Genomic DNA, 19,887 nt, shown 5'->3' on the forward strand with positions numbered 1-19,887 from the left:
AAATCCTAAGATACCGAAAAACCCTTCACTGCTTTCTTGTATGAATGTGTGGTATTTTCAAAGAACTCAGAAAAGAACCTTGTTAACTTGCCTCACTGGATAGGTAAGGAAAATCAGGTCCAGAGATTTAAGGCAAACTTCCCAAATCAGTGAGAACAGGTTTCCCGCATTTTCCATCCCACTGTGGTTTTCTTTTCCGTTATCCTGAAACTACATTAAAGTCCACAACAAAAAACAAAGACATAAGGGTTCATTCTTCATTTTATTTGTATGTCCCACGACAACTCATTCCAAATACTGAATGCAAAACTGTTCTCAGTTTTAGCACTAACTTATGGTAACAATCATTTCTTTTAAACTATCTTGTTTGAGCCTTCATTTTAAATTGCAAAGTACAGTATATATTTACATGTTTATATACAAAGAACTTCAAAAACAATTTAATTCCAATCTTGGTCCAAGAGTTCCCACTTTACAAGTGGTATAGTACTATGCTGCATAAATCCTCTTCAAAGTTCTCTTAGGACTTGGTGAGTTCCAAATATTTATTCACAAATGGTCCCACTTTAAGCTTAATGAACCAAATACTTCATTTCTGAGTAAATTAGAGGAAATATCACAGAACACGCTCTGTACAGTACAGCACCGCTACTGAAAATGGCTCGGGGTTTTGTAATCCAAGGTTCCGATTTAAAACAAAAATATGTGGCATAGATTGCAACAGCAAAGAAGTGTCCGATTAAAGATAGAGGGTTAGGAGACAGCCTGTAACAGAAAAAAAAAACAGAACATAAATACTGGTAAGACCCAGAGATCAAATTTACTATAAAAAAGTTTCAGTTATGTGTATTATCTATAAAGCTAAATACATTCTACATTTTAGAGAACTCTAGAAGCTTGTGTTTCTGCCTGTTAAGTTTGATGGCAGAGACAAAATTTTGAAAAATATTTTTACAAGAAACTACTTGGAATATACCCCTGTCAGAGAATTCAGTAATTCCTCTTAGTCTAATTTACACAAGTCATGTTTTGAGCTGTTTCTTTCAGTAATCCTGCGATCCCTGTGTGAAGGACCTGGATAGCATGGCCTATTGGAGTCTAGGTTTCCGAAAGGTAACAATACTGACATTCAGATTATAAATGAGTGAGAAGACAACATCTGCTGTGTCAAAATTATTACTGAGTTTCTTGAGTACCTGCACTTACATCAAATTAATTTTTTTTACTCATCACCTGAGATATGTTTTTTATTAACAGAGAGAAGCATCAATGTGAGAAATATCAATCGGCTGCTTCCCGTACTCGCCCCACCCAGGGATCAAACCCACAACCTAGGTACGTGCACTGACCAGGGATTGAACCCATAACCTTTTGGTGCACAATATGATCCTCCAACCAACTGAGCCACCCAGTCCGGGCTCAACTGAATTAATTTTTAAATGTAAATTTCTCAAATTATCCATGGCTCCCATAGATCAGATCATGCAGATTATTCCATACGCAAAAAACCAGCTTCTATTTTAATCAAGGATCTTACCCTCATCTACCAACAATTTCTAATCTATGCTGTTTCCCAAAAGTAAAAACATAGGACTAAATGTTGCTTTTTTTCATTTATCTGGCTACCTTCTCATTTGCATACCTATGGATAATAAAATGACAAAATATGTAAGGAAGGAAAACTTGCAGTAATTCATAAACAACAACCCTAAGAAAATCTGGAATGTTTCCCTTGTGTCATCAAAGCGACTTACACAGAGAGCAGCCCGACAGGACCAGCGACACATTCTCCGCCGAGTTTGAAGTATAAAAAACAGGCTTTTCTTAGCTGGTGTAGGGAATCTAAAGTAAAATTCAAAAATACTCTCAATCAAATTACTTACACATTTATGTTAGGATGCTAATGATAAGTCAGAAAAAAAAAAGAAGATATAACAAATATCAAACCTATAATTGTTTCTATAATCTAGCCCTGGAATTTCAACAACCCAAGATTTCTTTTACATTCCACAATCAACATTATGGATAGTGATATATGTATGAATTAACTTTTTTGTTAATAAATAATGACTATATCAAAAATGTCCCAGAAGTCAGAGTTGTTTTAAATATTTCCTTGATTATGTTGTAAATTCATTAAATGATGCAAAACATTCTGTAAACGCTTTGTTATAAAATCACAATTCTGGAAACCAAATACCTTGCGTGACATGTCTGATCCATATCTTTGAGCCATAAATGATCAAGTAAAAAAGTAAAAAAGCTGTGAATAAAAAATGCCTTACATCTGTATAGTTTTGTACACTTTTCAAAATAAGTGATTCAATTTTCACAATATAGTACTATCAATTTATAACCTATTTTAATAGTTTAGAAACAATGTTCTTTTCACAACTGCCTACATTTTTGTTTACAACAAAATAGGATGCAGTAGGTAAACTTGAGTTCCAATAAAGCTCCATCATCCTCCCATTGTTCATAACTTTTGTTGTTTTATTGACAGATTCAATGTATAATGTAAGAAACTCAAGACTTAGAAAAGTTTTAAAGAGTGTAGAAAAACTCAAACTAAGTTCTTTTCTTTTCACTTGCCCAGCCAGCCATTTACCTTCCTCACCAGTTAGCAAATCACCATCAATGAGTTTTTTGGTTTTGACGGGGTTTTGTTTTGTTTTGTTTTGAAGCAAGAATGATGGTTATAGAGGCTACAGAAGGCATTTGTACTATATCATACTTTGTAATCAGATCACCAAAGCCTCAGCCAGATCAAAGAGATAGTTTTTTGTGTGAATATCTTAAGTAGTGAGATTTGAGTTACATTTATTCCTGAAAACCTAAAAGTCTAGTTTCGTTAACTGATCTGTCCACCACTGTGGTTGGGAAGCGGCACAGTGCCTTTTCTTCGATTTCTAACACTTCCTGCAAAGTCATGTTTTCCTTAATACCGAGGTTGATCACCACCTCTACAGTGAATATGGAAACAGAAACAAAAGCATGGGAAGATTTCAAATGGCAAAAGGTGGATGCATTCTGCTACCTGTGCGTTTCAACAGGGAACCGAATCTACATGTGACCTGAAGCTCACATCCATTTCATAAAACACCACTTCAAGAAGAAACTGAAATGTGTTCAGGAAGAATAAAAGGAACAACTATATTGCTTTTAATTCATGGCCAGAAAGATCCTCCATCACAACCTTATGTATCTGGGGATATGCAGGATCTGATCTGGACCAAAGGAATTAATAACAACACATTATTGATGTATTGCTCTTAAGGTTGTTTAAGGAAGGGCCACAGCTGTGTCTCAACAGATACATGATGATGCTCAAGAAGGGAGTTAAAAAAAGACTACCAAGCTGATGTCAGCAAACAAAGGAAGCTTTTGTTTCCATCCTAATCACTAATTTTTTTTTTTTTTGTAATTAAGTTCTGTTCCTGTACTGAAAATATTAAATTCGATATTTATTTTAAAAAATATCTGCACTTACCATCTGTTGCAGAAAATAGTTCATAGAGAGCCTGAGCAAGGACATTCACAACAAAGGAATGAGATGTTTTTCTTGTCCAATAGAATGATTTTTTGGCCTAAAAATGAAAGTTAACTTACTTTATGGTAAAGAAGAAAAATAAAGCACCAACTGGTGTTTATAATCCCCTCAAACTGATATGTATCCTGAGGTCCATGTACAAGTAATTATGCCCGTTTACCATGCCCCCTGCCAAATCTTCAGAGCAGTAAGTTATGTGACTCTGAAGCTAAATTTACAATCACTCTGAGCGAAGTGGCCCCTGCAATCCAGTGTTACCTAATACTCAAATACGGAAATTGAGTTCTCTGAGATTCACAGGGCACAGCTCGGGTTCTTTAAGTCTGCATAGGACTGCCTGTGAACCATTAAGTATCAGGCTCCTAAGTACAGATCTCCACATCAAGGCCCCATTCCTCTTAGACCCCATTAAGAAATCTATTTTGAGACATTTTTTATCAAAGAATAATTTAATATCTTACCTGGAAAATAGCTGCATCATCATAAAGGTCAGGGATACCCTTTAGCAATTTTCTCCATAGTTTTATATCTTTAAAAACAACGCTCATTCCTCCTCCAGTAAGAGGATGCCTCATATTATATGCGTCTCCCAAAAGAAGAACCCCTATAAAGAGATCATTAGATTATGACATCATCCTAGAGCACTGCTTGAGACCAAAAAAAAAAAGTATGTTAATTTATAAATATTATTGACATGAGTTGGTTAATAATAATGTGAAAGGACAAGGGAACAGATCATGACTAAAATTTGTTGAGGCAAAAATTCAAGAGCTGATTCAATCAATAGCTTTTGAGCACCTAGTATGTGCCACATGCTGGCAATACAGTGAGAAAAAGAATGTGGTCCCTGCCCTCCTGAAACCCATGTGTGAATCTAAGGTTGAAACCAAACAACGTCAAGACATTTATAAGACCTCTCTCATGAGAGAAAAAAATTCTCAAGAATCTACAGGTATCCAAGGCATTAAAAGCAAGTCTTCTAACACGGGGAAAAAATAAAGAGGCCTTTGACATTTCACAGCGCTCTTCCCTGCCAGCATACTAAAGAGAAATGCCTTCCAGTTCTAAGGGAAGAAAGTAAGGCCTGGGAAGATTCCACCCAGACACACTGTAGTTCCAGCTGAAAGGCATCAGGTAGACATTCTCAAAACCATCTGAAGGGAATTTAGGAGAATAAACCTTGATTGAATCTTATCTGAAAATCAGCCCCTTGTATCACAGCTGCAGAAGCAGGAAGCTCCACAATTTGACTCTAGGTGCACCTCCTGACTGTACTGCCTGATTCTAAGATTCCCAGTCCATTGTCAGCCTGGTGCACCTGTGACTTTTAAAACATATGTTTAAATTGATCTGTGAGAGTAATAGATAACCATAATAAGTGTTAACGTGGCAGAATTATGGATAATTGTTTTCTGTCTTAATATACATTTTTAACTATAGAATACATGTAACATTAAAAGGTAACCTCTAAATATTAAAATTTTGTATGTATTACTCAGATACCGTCACTAAAAATCCACAAACTACCACCAGCTTTTATTCTTTTACTCCACTTCCAATCCCGCCAACCGGGTTATGCTCCCACAGCACACTATTCATGTCAATTTGGTTGGTAGTGTCACATGCCTGTTTCCCCATAGTGAGCTACAACCCCTTCATGTTTCGGAACCAAAGTATATCAACAGCTCCCACTCAGCCCTCTCATCAGAGCTCCACCCTCCTGTTTCCAATGCTGCTCCACACCCCCACTCAAATGCTCATCAGCACTTCAGACCCATGTGTCCAGAAGTGAACTCATCACCTCTCCCCTCACTTCCCTAAACTTAGACTATTTTCCATATATTTCCAATGTCAGCAAATAGCTGGCAAAATTATCTAAGCCTGAACCCAGAATCCATTAAGAGGCCTCACTCTCCCTTGCTACAATATCCAATGAATCCCTCAGCTTCATGCATTCATCCTAAACATTACCCAATCCACACCCTACTTTCCATTTTTATTACCACAGTCCTAGTTCACGCCTTTCATCATCACCCACATGGAGTAATTAAATAGCCTTACGATCAGCTTTAGGCTGAGCTTTCCTCCAAACCATCCTCCCTCCACAACATATCAGGGTACTATCTCTAAAATAAAAACAATCAAACCACTACCTTGTTTAAAACTTTTCAATGAACTGTTAAAACTAATAAATGAGTTCAGTAGGGTTTCAAGATAAAAGATAAATATGCAAAACTCAATTATATTTCTATCACTAACAATGAAGAATCTTAAAATGAAGAAAACAATCCCATTTAAAATAGCCTCAAAAGGAGTAAAATGGGAATAAATTTAACAAATAAATACAAAACTTAAACTCTGAAAACTACAAAATATTGTTGAATGTATAAACTCTTACATTTACAGTCAATTGGATTTTGACAAGAGTATAAAGACACTTCAATGGGGAAATAATAGTCTTTTCAACAAATGGTGCTGGGACATCTAGATGTCCACATTCAAATGAAGCTGGACCCTTTTGTCACACCATAATTTAACTCAAAATAGATCAAACACTGAAATGTAATAGCTAAAATTATAAAACTCTGAAGGGAAAATATAGAAGTAAATCTTTGTAACACTGGGTTGGGCAAAGCCTGTTGAGACACAACATCCAAAGCACAAGCAACAAAAAAAAGGTGATAAACTGACTTAATGAAAATTAAAAATTTTAATGGACACCCTCAAAGAAGAGAAAAGACAACCCAAAGAACAAAAGGAAAGTTTTACAAATCATATATCTGATAAGGGATTTATATATAGACTACAAAAGGAACTCAAGATTTTTTTAAATTTACCCAACTAAAAATGTACAGCCCTGGTTAGCGTTGCTCAGTGAATTGAGCACCCTGCCTGCGAACCAAAGGGTCACAGGTTCAATTCCCAGTCAGGGCACATGCCTGGGTTGCGGGCCAGGTCCCCAGTTGGCGGTGCACAAGAGACAACCACACATTGATGTTTCTCTCCCTCTCTTTCTCCCTTCCCCTCTCTCTAAAAATAAATTTTTAAAAAATGTACAAAGTCTGAATAGTCACTGTCCATAGATGATAGAGAAACACAAATCAAAACCACAATGAGGTATCACTTCACACCTACTATCATGGCTATAAGCAAACAGATAATAACAAATACTGCAAAGACACGAAGAAACTGGAATGCTCACACATTCCTAACAGGAACGTAAAACGGGGTCTGGCAGTTCTTCACCGAGTTACACAGTTACCATATGACTGAGCAATACTACCTGTATACCCAAGAAAAATGAAAACATGTCCACACAAAATTAACTTTTCACCACTCCAATACCTATCCAATGGTCGTCCAGCCATAGGAAACCACTTGAGTTCATTCAAAGTGCACCCATTTCTCAGCCATGCAGGCCACTGCAGATGTTACTCCATCTACTTAGAGGTCCCCCATCTCACCGTCCGCCTAATGAGCTCCACTTACTCACCATGTCCCAACTCCAGCTTCATTTCCTGAGCAATGTCTTCCCTAACCACCCTTCCCAGTTCACAAGCTCCCCTCTCTACCAGTATACCCCTTCACAGTGAATCTGTAGCACTGTAAGTGGGGTTTTATTACAGCTATCAACAGCAATCTGAAATTATCTGTATATCTGAACTAGAAAATTACCTTCTCTAGATCAAGAGCTGTATTTAACTATTGTATCCCTAGTGACTAGAACAATCATTTATATACTCTAAATATTAAAGATATCATAAAACTAGTATTTGTATTAGCATTGTGTTAATTTATAGTAACCAATTCTCTGTCCCACGTGTTATTCCCAGCAGCATAAATTTAACCACGTATATGTCATTTGGCATATTCAATTTGCATATCTGGAATACCCTTTATAAGTCCAATAAATCAATACCTCGTTTGTTTACTGGTGAAGGAGGAAGGAAGCTTGCTGGCATAGACCTCAAACGAGAATTTTGAGCAGCTTCTAGGAATGGTTCTTTCAAGTGATCTGCAATAAATCCCACCCCACCAAATAAATGGTTTATAACATTTCAACGTCCAATTATTACAATTTCTTATCAAGTATAAACAAATACCTACTATACATCTGTTATGAGTGTTATATCCCCTGGTGCTAAATCACGAGTTAATTATTTTATTAATAAAATTATTAAGCATCTAGATAGTCATGCTAAGGAATGACTAAGGACTCCAAGAGAAATTTAATGTAAAAAGACATGCAGCTAAATAAATTAAAAAACTAGAAGAGTGAAGCAAATTCTGGTGACATGAAATAGGGAGAAAACCACCCACCTCTCTTCCAAATGTGAACTGAAAGCTTTCATATTTAACAATTTATTGTCACTACCATATTCTGGTAATATGAGATGAAATATACTACCATTTCACAACCAGCAGAAGGGTATATACACTAGAGAAAGGATAAGATGTAGAGAGTTCTACCTTTCTGCGCTTTGGTTTTTTTATAAAATGATTAGTTTATCTCTATGTACTTTGTGCTTCTACTCATACAGAAAATGAACTCTCTTTTCGTACCATTCCCAGTGTGCTCTGGGAATACAGGAGCAGACTGCCCATGTTGAAACCATTATATTTCTACAAGGAGAAGGATTTCAGTAACGTAATATTAATATAACCTACAAATCATTTCCCTCCATGATTTCAGGGTAGAATGCTCCAACTAACCTCTGAACTGGAAAAAATAATCTACAATTAAAAAAAAAAAAAAGCTAAAAATATCAGATAATTGACACTCCTTTTCCTAAATATGCATAACTCGTTTTTCCATTGAAAAGCTTTAAAAATGGCTTAACTAAACCGAAATGTAATAAAATGTTGAAAACATCATTATTAAAAATCTAAGTTGGTCCATGTATACTTTCATTTCACTTCATTTCTGTTAATATTCTTAATTCTTAAACAGAGTGCTTTCACTTAATTTTTAAAATAACTTGAAAAAAAACAATATTTAAACAAAATGTACTCATACAAAGCTTCCTATTACTATAATCATAATTGGCAAACAGCATTTATCTTCCATTTTACTTATATTCTTAATAGGTATTTTTTCTTTTACACTTCTTACACCTTCCAGTTCAAAAAATTTTTAATTTTTATGTTTTTACAAAGATACCTAATATCTCAAGAAACCTTTCTGTATTCAACTCAAAACTATCTCTCTAAGACTGCTTATAGCTCTCATGTTCTGAGGGCAGGAATGTATGAGCCACACAGGCCTGATTTCCGCCTTTGCTCTGCCACTTACTAGTAAGTTTATGCTTGAAGAATCTAAGTAACCTCTCTGAATCGTGGTTCCCTCATCTATAAAATAGGAATGATAATGGTAATACCAACGTCACAGGATAGTTGTGTAGGTGAAATAAAATTATGTTTGTAAAATACCTCTCATATAGCACACATTCAATAAATGGTAGCTATCATTACCACAAAACCAAGTTTAAAGTAGTTCAGTGTAAGAGATATCTCAAATATTCAGACCTTAGATTGCTAGTCAGACTATTTTTATAAATATTACAATTCTGTCAATTTTGAAAACTATAATTAATATATTGAAACTATTTTTTTTAATTTGGAGATTTTCATATGTGTAAATAGTCCAGCTCCAGCGTATTGCTTGCCTGGATGCATTTTCACCAGCCAACCTTATCTCTGGCCTATGTGAGACACAGCTTTAGTGACACCTGGAAATGAAGAGCCTTTTGTGAAATTTGCTTTCAAACTTAGATTACAATGGGAGTGAAATCCTATTTCTTACCAGGCAATTGTGGGTGAATTTTTTCAACCATGTATTCTCTTAAATTCCTTGGCAATTCTCCTCGAACGTCAACCAGCACTCGCGTTTTATCAGATGAAATCTGGTAGATGAGAACTGGACTCGGATTAATTAAAAGAAGTTCAGCATGATTTGCTTTAAATTGTGGTGCATTCTAGAAAAAAAAATAAAATATTTTAATAATTTTCAAGTTTCCAGTTGCTTTTATTTTTTTCTACAATTACATTCCTTCAATACCTCCATAAGAAAGCCAACAAAATGAGATGAAACAGAAACTTTATTGGTGATCAGGTTTTTCCTGAACTTGGAAAAAACCCCATCTGCAACAACAGTCAATGGAGCATGGAGTTCCTACAACAGAAGATAAAAGAATAGTCAGCTAAATGCTTAGAAAAAAACAGTAAAGAACCATTCTTTTAAAATGTGCATGAACGAATTTAAGTATATTATTGGATAACATTGTAGAGGGTATTTGAGATAATACTATTGAAGAAGCTGTTATGTGGGCTTAAGTTAATGCTTGCCAATCTTTAGAGACACTTCCTCTGAGTCCCTGAGGATCACCTTCCTTCAAACTCTTATCATCCAAACCATCTGGGATTAAGTTACATTTTGATCAACAATGGAGAAAACTACAAAGCAAGCATAGCCAATAAAAAGCAACATCTCATTATAAATTCCAAGGATTAGCTGAATTCTTTTATTCTAGAATTTCGTAACTTTATACAGTACTTCAATTAGTGGCTAGGACTTTATAAAGAATTTTTGTACACATGGATATACATATGTATTATTACCTTACAATCACCCTCATTAGAGGACAATTTCTAGGAGGTGGTGAGCCTATAGAGCAGCCTCAAAACAATCTACACATTAGCCTTTGACTCTCTTCTTTTACTGGGCCAACGTGAGCAGATACTGGAAACTATTTTCTCCTGCTATTTCCTCAAATTCTTACCTTTGCCTTTCTTATTTAAACAATTGTGTATTTTATCTTAATCATTTCTTTTTATATTGAAAAAATCCTTTCCTTTTTTTTTGTGTTCCTGTTCCCCTCTGCTTCTGCTCTAGTGTATATTTTATTCAGTTTTTAATATTGTTAATAGAGTGGTATTTATTTATAAAGTTATTTGTATAGCATTCTGAGGTGAGCTAAAGACTACGTGTTACAATCTGAAATGCATCCTATTGCACAAGGCTTAGAAGGAACTCAGTCCATTTGTTGAATAATAATTTGGTGAGCCTAGTTTTTTAAAGGGGTAGGAGAAAAAAGAGACAAATCTCTAAAAAGAAGCTTATATTTGATATATCATCTCACCTTGATGTCTCCGGTTTCTTTATCTCTGTACTGAACTCCAACCACAGCATCATCTTCTTCTAATAACTGTACCACAACGCCCTCAATAAACTCTGTACTAAAAATAAACAGAAATAAATTCTACAGTAGCACACCTGAGCAATTTAAATAAGGAATCAAATTCCTTATCTCTCATCTCCAGTTTACACATGTAAACTGGCATGCATGTAGGTGTATACACATGTACACAGAAAAAGGTCTAGAATGACAAAAAAGGTAAGAACATCCTTAATGGGTTTTAGAATTATGTGTGGTTTTTATCTAATTTTTTAATTGATTGTAATTACTCAGGTAATGATTTAAAAAGTATTTTAAAAAGTAACATTAGATTTTTATCTCAATTCATTAAAAAATAAAATACATGCAGAAAAACGTAACATACCCCCAACCAATTCATACACATATGGGAAAACAGAATTGAAGTTTATCCAGCAAATTATTCAGAGTGGTTAATTCTACTCAGGAGGATCATGGATAATTTTTTAAATCTTCTTTATATTTTGGGATATTTTCTACAATAAACATATTGCACTTCCATAGATATCAAATCCTTTCAGTCCTAAGAATGAGTCCACTTACTTCTTCAGCACTTAAGTTTATGCCAATGACAAGAGGATTCTCGTATTTAAAAGTTCCTCAATTATAATGTTTAAAGGCTAGAGGCAAATACAAGTTAATAAATAAGAGAAGAAACCAGTCTTGTCAGACTAGGTCTTTCATAAGAATGGAACAGGGATTTCCCCTTGAAGGCCTCTGTCCTGACTTCAGTAGGAAATATCAAAGCCACAAACCCAAACTCCCAAATGGGCACACATGGACTTACATCTTAGTTACGACAACCATATTCTCTAAATTCCAAGCATATAAAAATTACAAAATGTATTCAAAGGAAAATTCTCAATAGTTCTATGTCATTCCAAAATAAACAATCAAAAAAACACTATGTATATAATATCCTTAATAAAGGCATTAAAAAGATTTAACACTCTTCTAACTTATGATTTATTTTAGCATAAGACCTATGGTATAGCCCATACCTAAACACTTACAAAAATTTACAAATAAAGCATTTGTATAAAGGCTTAAATATGTGAATTTTTTAACATTATATGTTTGAAGCCATATTCTTACTTGGGCTCTGCCATAGCTGCTTTCCGGAGACTCATGACAAATCTTCCATGATGGAAAGCTCTTCCACTCTGCACTTGATTGTCTTCTAACAGAGGGTAAGGAATCTGAACATCTGATTTGCTTTCCCGATCATGAATTATGTAGCCATTTACTACTTGGGCATCAATACCTTCCACTGTATCTGCAAAACAATTCCATCCAAAAAAAAAGAACTTTGTTATTATGCCCCTCTGGTTATACTAGGCACAAAGACGACATGGAAGAAAGGATCTCTGTCTTCAGAAAGGTATGATAGCATTTGGAGAACTGGACATTAACTATTTCAGAAATTTTAACACTTCCAGAAGATGATAATCTTAGCACATTTATAATATCACAAAAGATTAATATTTGTATATATAACACACATTAAAATCCATAGGAAAAATATTAAAACTCCAATAATAATGGGGTTTTAAATATAGAAACACTAAACAAATCATGAAAACTGTTTAAAACTAGATTTTAAAATATGAATAAAATAAAACTTAAAATATAAGGCACCAAATCTATCAAAATTGCTAGTGAAATTAGACAAAATTGACATGAAGTTAGCATCCATTGATGTAATAATCTTAGTCTTGAAAATTCAACTAAGAAATTTACCCTGAAGATATAATTTTTAAATTTTAATAATTTTTAAAGTTATACACAATAGGTTCACTACAATATTATCTCTAATAAAGAAAAACTGAAAATAATCTAAATATTAATGTACGTTAAAAAGGTAAGGTACATTATGAAGTATCAGTTGAGAAAATTTATGCATAGGCTTACAATTATAATGAAAAAGAACGGTTAACAGTAGTAAAAATATGAACATGTTAAGTGAAAAAGTGTACTTTAGCAGGTATGTTAATATTGTTACATACATATGTTTAAATACATTAAAATACAATATATTAAGATAAAGCACATTAAAATAACTTCATTTTTTTATTTTGTTTTTTCATTTATTTATTTTTAGAGAGTAAGGGAGGGAGAAAGAGAGAGAAAGAAACATCAATCAGTTGCCTCTTGCATGTCCCCAACTAGGGGACCTGGCCAGCAACCCAGGCCTGTGTCCTGACCAGGAATTGAACCAGTGACCTTTTGGGTTCACAGGCCAGTGCTCAATCCACTGAGCCACACCAGCTAGGGCAAAAAATAATTTCATTTCTGATGAAAGAAAAACATATCATACATCCATGCTAAGATCAAAATAAATTAGTTTTCTGATATGCTTTTTAATCACACTTAGTGAGTAGAGTAACTTTTATAAATGAAAATAAAATGAGATATCTAAAGCGAACAGTGCTTGCTTATAGCACTTAACTCCTAAAAACCAATATGAACCTACCTCCAAGACCAAGGTCTTCAAGGACATGATAACCACCTGGCTGTAGATATTCTCCAACTATCCTGTCAGGCTCTTGTAAATCTCTCTCAATTACTGTCACCTTTCTTCCATCTCTGGAGAGCACTGCTGCCAAAGCAGAGCCAAGTACACCAGATCCCACAATGATCACTTCTGGGTCATTTTGAGAAGATATCAGTGTAGAGGCCGCTGCTCCTATTAAGGTGGTTTCTGAAATACTGGTGCCTTTCTTACACTGTTAAAAAGAAAAGAAATTATGTATCCACATTGTTAACCTTAAATCATACTATTATATAGACACACTGGACTTCTGCATCTTGGGCAAAAGCTATGCCCTAAACATTACCAAGCCAAATGAACCATTATGTTTTAAAATCCTGATCATATATAAAAACCAACAATATCAAAATGTTGGAGAAATAAAAATGTATAGTAACCCAATAAAATTAAGTGTATATTCCTTTCCAAATATGGTATTTAGAAAATGCTGTGACATATTTAGAAATTCACTCCAGGCCAAATATAAAAAAAAGTTTATGGCTTCAAAGACTTATTATAGGGAAAATCCTATCATTAATTACTTAATTCTTCAAACATATACTGAGCATCTAACAGGTGCAAATCACATACAACTTCCAGTCAGCACCTTTTATATATTTTCACTATTCATCTTTATTTTCTTTCTGGATTGTCATCTGAAAAGTCTACCTTAATCTAAAACCACGTTATGTAACAGACTGTCAAATCCTGGCTACTCATGTACTGAGAATTATTTAATCCTACGAAATTCTAAAAAAGAAGAAAATAACTCATTGTCCCTTCGAACTTGATCTGTTCACAATTTTAATCTATAACATATAAAAACATATTTACTTTAACCCTTTTATCCCCATTATGATACTCTAAGAGAGCCTGGTCAATGAGGTCAAGCTGGTCCTCCAATTTACGAATAAGGACAAACATTAAACCTATCACTAATTGGCTTGACAGTAAAAACTCTTAACTTTGAACATAAGAAGATGAAAAAGTCCTCTCTGGAGAGATTTATGCCCACCGAGTTTTGGTTTTGATTTTTTTAATGAACAATTCAATGTTGTTATCAGTAATTTTCTTTTTTTTTTTTTTTTTGTATGTGGATTCACAAATATGAATACATTTCAGATAGAGGATTGCAAGGAACCAACTTCCTTGTGTTCTCTGACCTTAAGGATTAAGATACGCCTAAAATGTCATTTTGAAGTGGTTTTAATGAGACCTCAAGCAGAAGGGAAGGAGATAACCCATATAATCCTTTAGAACGTTAATTCTCTGTGATTCTAATATTCACCTACCCTTCCTATATTTTAACAATGGACTGGGCCTTGTCTATCCCACTTTTCATAATTTTTCTTAGAGAAATTACCTTTTTGTCCTCTACCAGGAGTAGAAAAGAGTCTGCTCTTCCCATTAGTATAGCATTTCTCAATGACCAAAATAACTGACTGTATTTAAATGATTGTTCTGAGAGAAAGATAAACTCCTTTTGTTGTCTTAACCATTATTTATTAGTTTTTCTTCTGAGGTTTTTCCCTGTTAAAATATACACACACAACCCTGGAATGGGGACTGGAGGAAGTCATGGTCAGGAGAGGAAGCACTAATGGGAACTTAGTACTCAATACAAAGCAGAAAGTGGAACCAATATTGACTGCTGCTAATCAATGCTCCTACGCCAAGACTGGTCTACACAGAGCGAGTGACACCATTCCAGCCACCCGGGAAAGTGTTGCTCAGTGACCCCTAGGGAAGTTATCTCCAACATTTCAAACTGAGAATCAAATCTGCCCCCTCCCCGCTCTCCCATTCCTCCAGCCCACACCCACCACACCACTGAACGCGGCACCACTCAAAAGGCTCCTAACAGAGGTACCCTACCTTCAGACTAACGTTAATAGCGACTACTTATTAGACAAGTACGGACCAAGCATGAAATCCGTAAGGCTGCCGGCGTCCGCATCGAACAGGAGAGAGAACCGATTCTTACACAAACTCAGGCATCTGCCGAAGGTCTCACAGCCAGAAGTGGGGGAACAGCACTTCTAGACCGAGTCCCTCTCTTCTGCAAACCTTGCCAACCTGTGCTGTTGATACAGGGAAATAACGCAGATCCAGACCCCCCGTTTGCAGGCCCCTCAGCCTCGGCTGGTCTACAGCTGCAGGCCCTTCCTTACCTGGTACCCTTACTCCCATTCTTGCCTCCCTACAAGCTAGTCTTCACACGGCAGCTGGAATGTTCTTTTCAGAAAAGTAAACATCAAATACTGTTGCTCCCATGCTTAAGATCCTCCGGCGCTCCGGGGGGAAAGCCCAAACGCCCCTGGCCACCGGGATTCCCATCTCCCACCGCTGCCCTCTGAGGCCCTTGCAAGGACCCCAATAACCTCCCGTGTGCTGGAAGCCCCAGCCTTGGATGCGGAGACAGGACTGCCCCGTGGACATTGCTCCCTCCCTCCCTCCCTCGATCAGGACCTCCCGCATTGATTTGCTCAAGGCCCCACGGGAGTGGGACGGGGAGGGCATCCTGCGCGCGGCTGTAAAGCGCTGAGCACTCCTTACCCTGCCACTTGTTCAAATTGTTCTGTCACTTCCCAGACGGCCGTCGCGCCTGGACAACGAAGCACTTACCTGCGGCGGGTTTCCTCCCTCGCAGGTACACACACCGTCCTGACCCAAGGACTTACATAAGCCGTTTTACTTTCTATCACGGAGGGGACCCGGCCCTCCTTCCGCATGAAACGCGCACGTTTGATTTCACCTTTCACCATCCAATCAATTTCACTAGGTCGGGGCTCAACCACGTGAAATGACACAACGATTTCCCAGTCACCGTTCAGAGAGCCAGGGAAGAGTCAAAAGCTTCGGTTGAGGGGGGCGGGGGGGCCATTAAATGAGGATCCGCACCTGAGGGTCTAAGCTGCGGCCTTGTTCCCCTTAAAGGAGAACATTTACACGTGGAGGCCCCAATCCCCATTTTAAAATATGACGCTCACTCGCTGGACCAGTACGAATGCCACCTACCTCCCGAGGCCCGAGCTGCTCTTTATTTTCGGCCCCAGGCGGGGTATTGGCCCAGAAGAAGCCGACGAAAGGCAAGGCTGCCAGGACCCCCGAGAGCGCGGCGAGCTGGGCCCCGCTGTGCCGGCGCCTCGGCAGGGCCCCGCTGCGGCAGCGGCAGCGGTAGGACAGCACCAGGCCCAGCGACAGGAACACCGCCACGCACAGCAGGAGCTCCTTGTTCGCCAACGTGACGAAGTCCCCGCATTTCTTATAAAAATACGTGAAAGTGGCAAGGCCCAGAAAGGTCCACATGGCTCGAAGGCCCCTTTGGTGGCAAAGGTCGACGCTTGAGATCCTTTTTTTTTTTTTCTTCTTCTTTCCTTGTAGGGTTTTGATGGTCAGAGATTCTCCCCAAAATGTGTTCCCGAAAGGAGCACTGGGACCCGGTCCGGCTCCGGTTAACGCCGTCACGGGACCACAATGCAAATCACAGTGATGTAGAAATTCATGAAGTTAGTACACAAGTATCGGGAGGGGACGAGTTAGGACGGAACAGTATTTCAAAATCGCCGGCTCCAACAGCGCCCGATGTAGGCTCTCTCCTCGTTGGGACGATCCATTTATTTTTCTTTCTTTTTTTCTTTCAGATGGTTCTCCTGGCGGTTGTTACCGGTGTTTTTAATTCTGGCGTGGGCTCATCGTGCTGTAAAAGTGTCCTCTCCCAACAGCATCAGGTGCCCTTTCAGAAAAAGATGGGGGGAGGGAGGGTGTGGATGAAAGAAATATCTTGGCGCCGCGAAAAATGCGGCCGCCTCTTCGACAGCGACCGCCCGCAAGCGCGGAGTCGGGTTCCTCCCCCCCACCCGACGGCCAGAGGCCCAGCCCACGGTCACGGGGAACCTACCGGCTCCCGGGCCGAGAAGCGCAGCCCCTACCTACCTCGACACTGTCTCCTCCGCAGCGGCTCCCGATTCACCCGCCGCCCAGCCTCCCGCGCCTTCGTTGCCCCGCTGGTGAATGGAGGTCTCCAGAGAGCTTCCCTCAGAGGGCGGCGGCGGAGGCTCCCTGGGGCGTCCTCACCAGCATCCCTCGCGCGGCGCTAAGGCAGTAACCAGAGCAACCGCCTCACGCCCTTAGTCTCTTGGCCGCCCCGCGCGCCTAAGCCGCGAGAGATGGGGACCCGGCGACGGGCCAGGGGGCGGGGCCCCAAAGAGCGAGCCCGCCCCGCCCTGTGTGCCTTCTTAGCAGGCCTCGCCCACCTGCGCCGCCGACCAATGAGGGCGCGCACACGCGGTAGGCCGAGGTGGCGCTATGCCGCGTTTGGCCAATCACGGGCGGCGCGGCCCTCGCGGTGACGCCCGGAGAGGCGCTAGGGCGATGTTGCGTGGTGTGGGGTGGGGGCGTGGGGACCGAGCCGGCCGCTCGGTGGGCGGTTGGGAAGGCGCTGGCTGGCTGCGGAGGAGGTGGGGCTGTGCCCTGGGTCCCACGGTCAGCTTCCTTCTCACTGCCCCAGCCGCTGGGGTCCTGGGTGGGAAAAGTGGTGTCCATTCTGAGGAAATCCAGGGCTGGAGATCTCCCGCCTAAAGTTCGAATGTTTCCATTCATTCCGCAAGCACTTAGTGAGCGCTTACTAGCTGGTGGCCGAGGGGTTATCCAGCCGAATCAGATACAACCTTTGTGTGCTGTGCCTAGTGTGTGTGTAGGCGGTAGGAGGGGCTGGAGGACGTGACTTCCGACCAGAATGTGGAAGAACGAGTAGGCCCGGATGTGCCAGGTATTCCTGTCCTTCACCCACGGCTGTCAGCTAAGACCTGTCACTGTGCTCAGGCTGAGGATGCGCTCATGCACCTGTTTTCTCAAAATCAAAAACGAGAGGAGGGGGGCATGGGAGTGTTTCGTTTGGGGCACATTATGCTCAGAAACTGAGATCGCCTTTTCCAGATATTTATTTAATGCAGGTTCACTGTGGGAATTATAATAGTAATCTTGCACAAGCCAGTAGCATGTAGGATAATGTCTCTTAGTCAACTGATCAATAACATCACAAACCAGTGATAGATTAACTCCACTGTTGTTCCAGGCAAAGGGGAGATGAAGGTCCAAACTGAGTGAAGTATAGCTTTCTGCATCTTTGTTCTCCGTAGAGTCAGTTCTTCCGACTAATAGCTGGGTATCAGCTGCCAGCTTAGGTCCCTCTCAGTGCTGGGGCGCAGAGCCAGCGGGGCTGTGGCACCGGTGTCGGAAGGCTCGGTGGGCTGCTCCTAAGGTTATTATTACAGGGACCTGTACACGGCATTCACCATCCATGGCCTTCAAAGAATAGCCCCGCCAAGGCAAGAACAGGGTGCCTTCCCTTCCTGACTGCTGCTGCATGGTTTAATGCCACTGCCACTGCCAATCAAGGGTAGCCTGAGCATGGCCTGGAGCAAGTGTTTCAAGATCTTTGGAGAGCTGTTTAGTTAGATGAGCAAAGACTAGCCCAGACCAAACCCTCAGTAAGTCCGCAAAAATTCTCGGTATTTAAAGTTTAAATAGCTCCCACATTTGGAGTATCGGAGAGCAGCCCAGCGTAATCATAAGGGTCCTTACAAGTGGAAGAAGGAGTCAGAAGAGTGAGAACCAGAGAGACGAATTCGGCCTGACAATACTGTCTTTGAAGTTACAGGATGAGGGCCAGAAGCCAAGAAATCTAAGAGGCTTCTACAAGTTGGAAAAGCTCCCATTGAGTCTCCAGAAGAATGCAGCTCTGTTGACACTTCGATTTTAGCCCAATGAGGCCCAGTTTGGACTTCTAAACCTCTAGAATTGTAAGGTAATAAATTTATATTGTTTTTGAAAAGACACACACACACACACACACACACACACAAAAAAAAACGGTATCGCCTGACTGTCTCTTCTTCATATGTTCTTACAGATAAGACCCCAGCAGTGCCAAAATCAACAGGTGTCATGACATCCTGGCACAGCTTCCTTAATTTAAACAAAATTCACCTTTGGGGGGGTCAAAGCAACTTAAGTCATAAACAAGTTCATTAGAAATTATACCAGACAAATACACAACAGGGGCAAAGAAGTAAAACAAAGAGAGGTGTGTCATAAGTGCCCTGAGAGAGTGAACAAGGAACCATGGAAACAGGTGACAGTCCTTCACTGGTCGGAGGGAGTCAGGTAAGGCCTCCGGGGAAGTTAAACATGAATTGTGTTCAGGACAAACCTAATGAGAACAGCAAAGGCGTGCTATCGTCGGGGTGAGAGATGGCCCTTGTTATGGAAGGATGAAATGTTCCTAGAATTTAATGGCCTAGGAACCCCTTGTTTTACTCACCCATTGTCTAACCCTGACTGCTTACTATAAACCCTACGACTATATACAAATCCTTTCTGCCATTTGGAGTACAGCTGAATTGTCACCTTTGCCACCAAGTCTCCACTGACCCTCACCAAGAACTGTAAGTTTATTCATACCTTATTGTTCCAATCCCTGACTGTACACTTACCGTCAAGTCTTATCATCCTGCTGGTCCCTTTGTTCCTTAAGGGACGGATCTCTGTCTGGTGAGTCAGAATCACTCACAGCACCTAGCAAAAGGCTT

General features: G+C 39.4%; 1 protein-coding gene and 1 long non-coding RNA gene across 2 annotated transcripts; one reads left to right on the plus strand and one right to left on the minus strand.

The window, feature by feature from the left end:
- Positions 1 to 243: 243 nt before the first annotated feature.
- On the minus strand, positions 244 to 16,891 carry SQLE (squalene epoxidase). The gene is made up of 11 exons (XM_090283377.1): positions 16,313 to 16,891; positions 13,238 to 13,490; positions 11,860 to 12,040; positions 10,690 to 10,786; positions 9,609 to 9,722; positions 9,354 to 9,525; positions 7,470 to 7,565; positions 4,012 to 4,154; positions 3,491 to 3,587; positions 1,755 to 1,842; positions 244 to 765 (listed from the first exon to the last, which is right to left on the minus strand). The coding sequence occupies exons 1-11, from the start codon at positions 16,601 to 16,603 to the stop codon at positions 573 to 575; spliced, it is 1,725 nt and encodes a 574-aa protein (XP_090139503.1). The 5' UTR covers positions 16,604 to 16,891; the 3' UTR covers positions 244 to 572.
- An 819-nt stretch (positions 16,892 to 17,710) lies between these two features.
- On the plus strand, positions 17,711 to 19,887 carry LOC150004002 (uncharacterized). The gene is made up of 3 exons (XR_016512261.1): positions 17,711 to 18,065; positions 18,951 to 19,103; positions 19,209 to 19,887. It is a non-coding gene; the product is annotated as an uncharacterized LOC150004002 (long non-coding RNA).

Source organism: Furipterus horrens, unplaced genomic scaffold, assembly GCF_987537825.1.
Source record: "Furipterus horrens unplaced genomic scaffold, mFurHor1.1.pri manual_scaffold_7, whole genome shotgun sequence".
NCBI lineage: Eukaryota > Metazoa > Chordata > Mammalia > Chiroptera > Furipteridae > Furipterus > Furipterus horrens.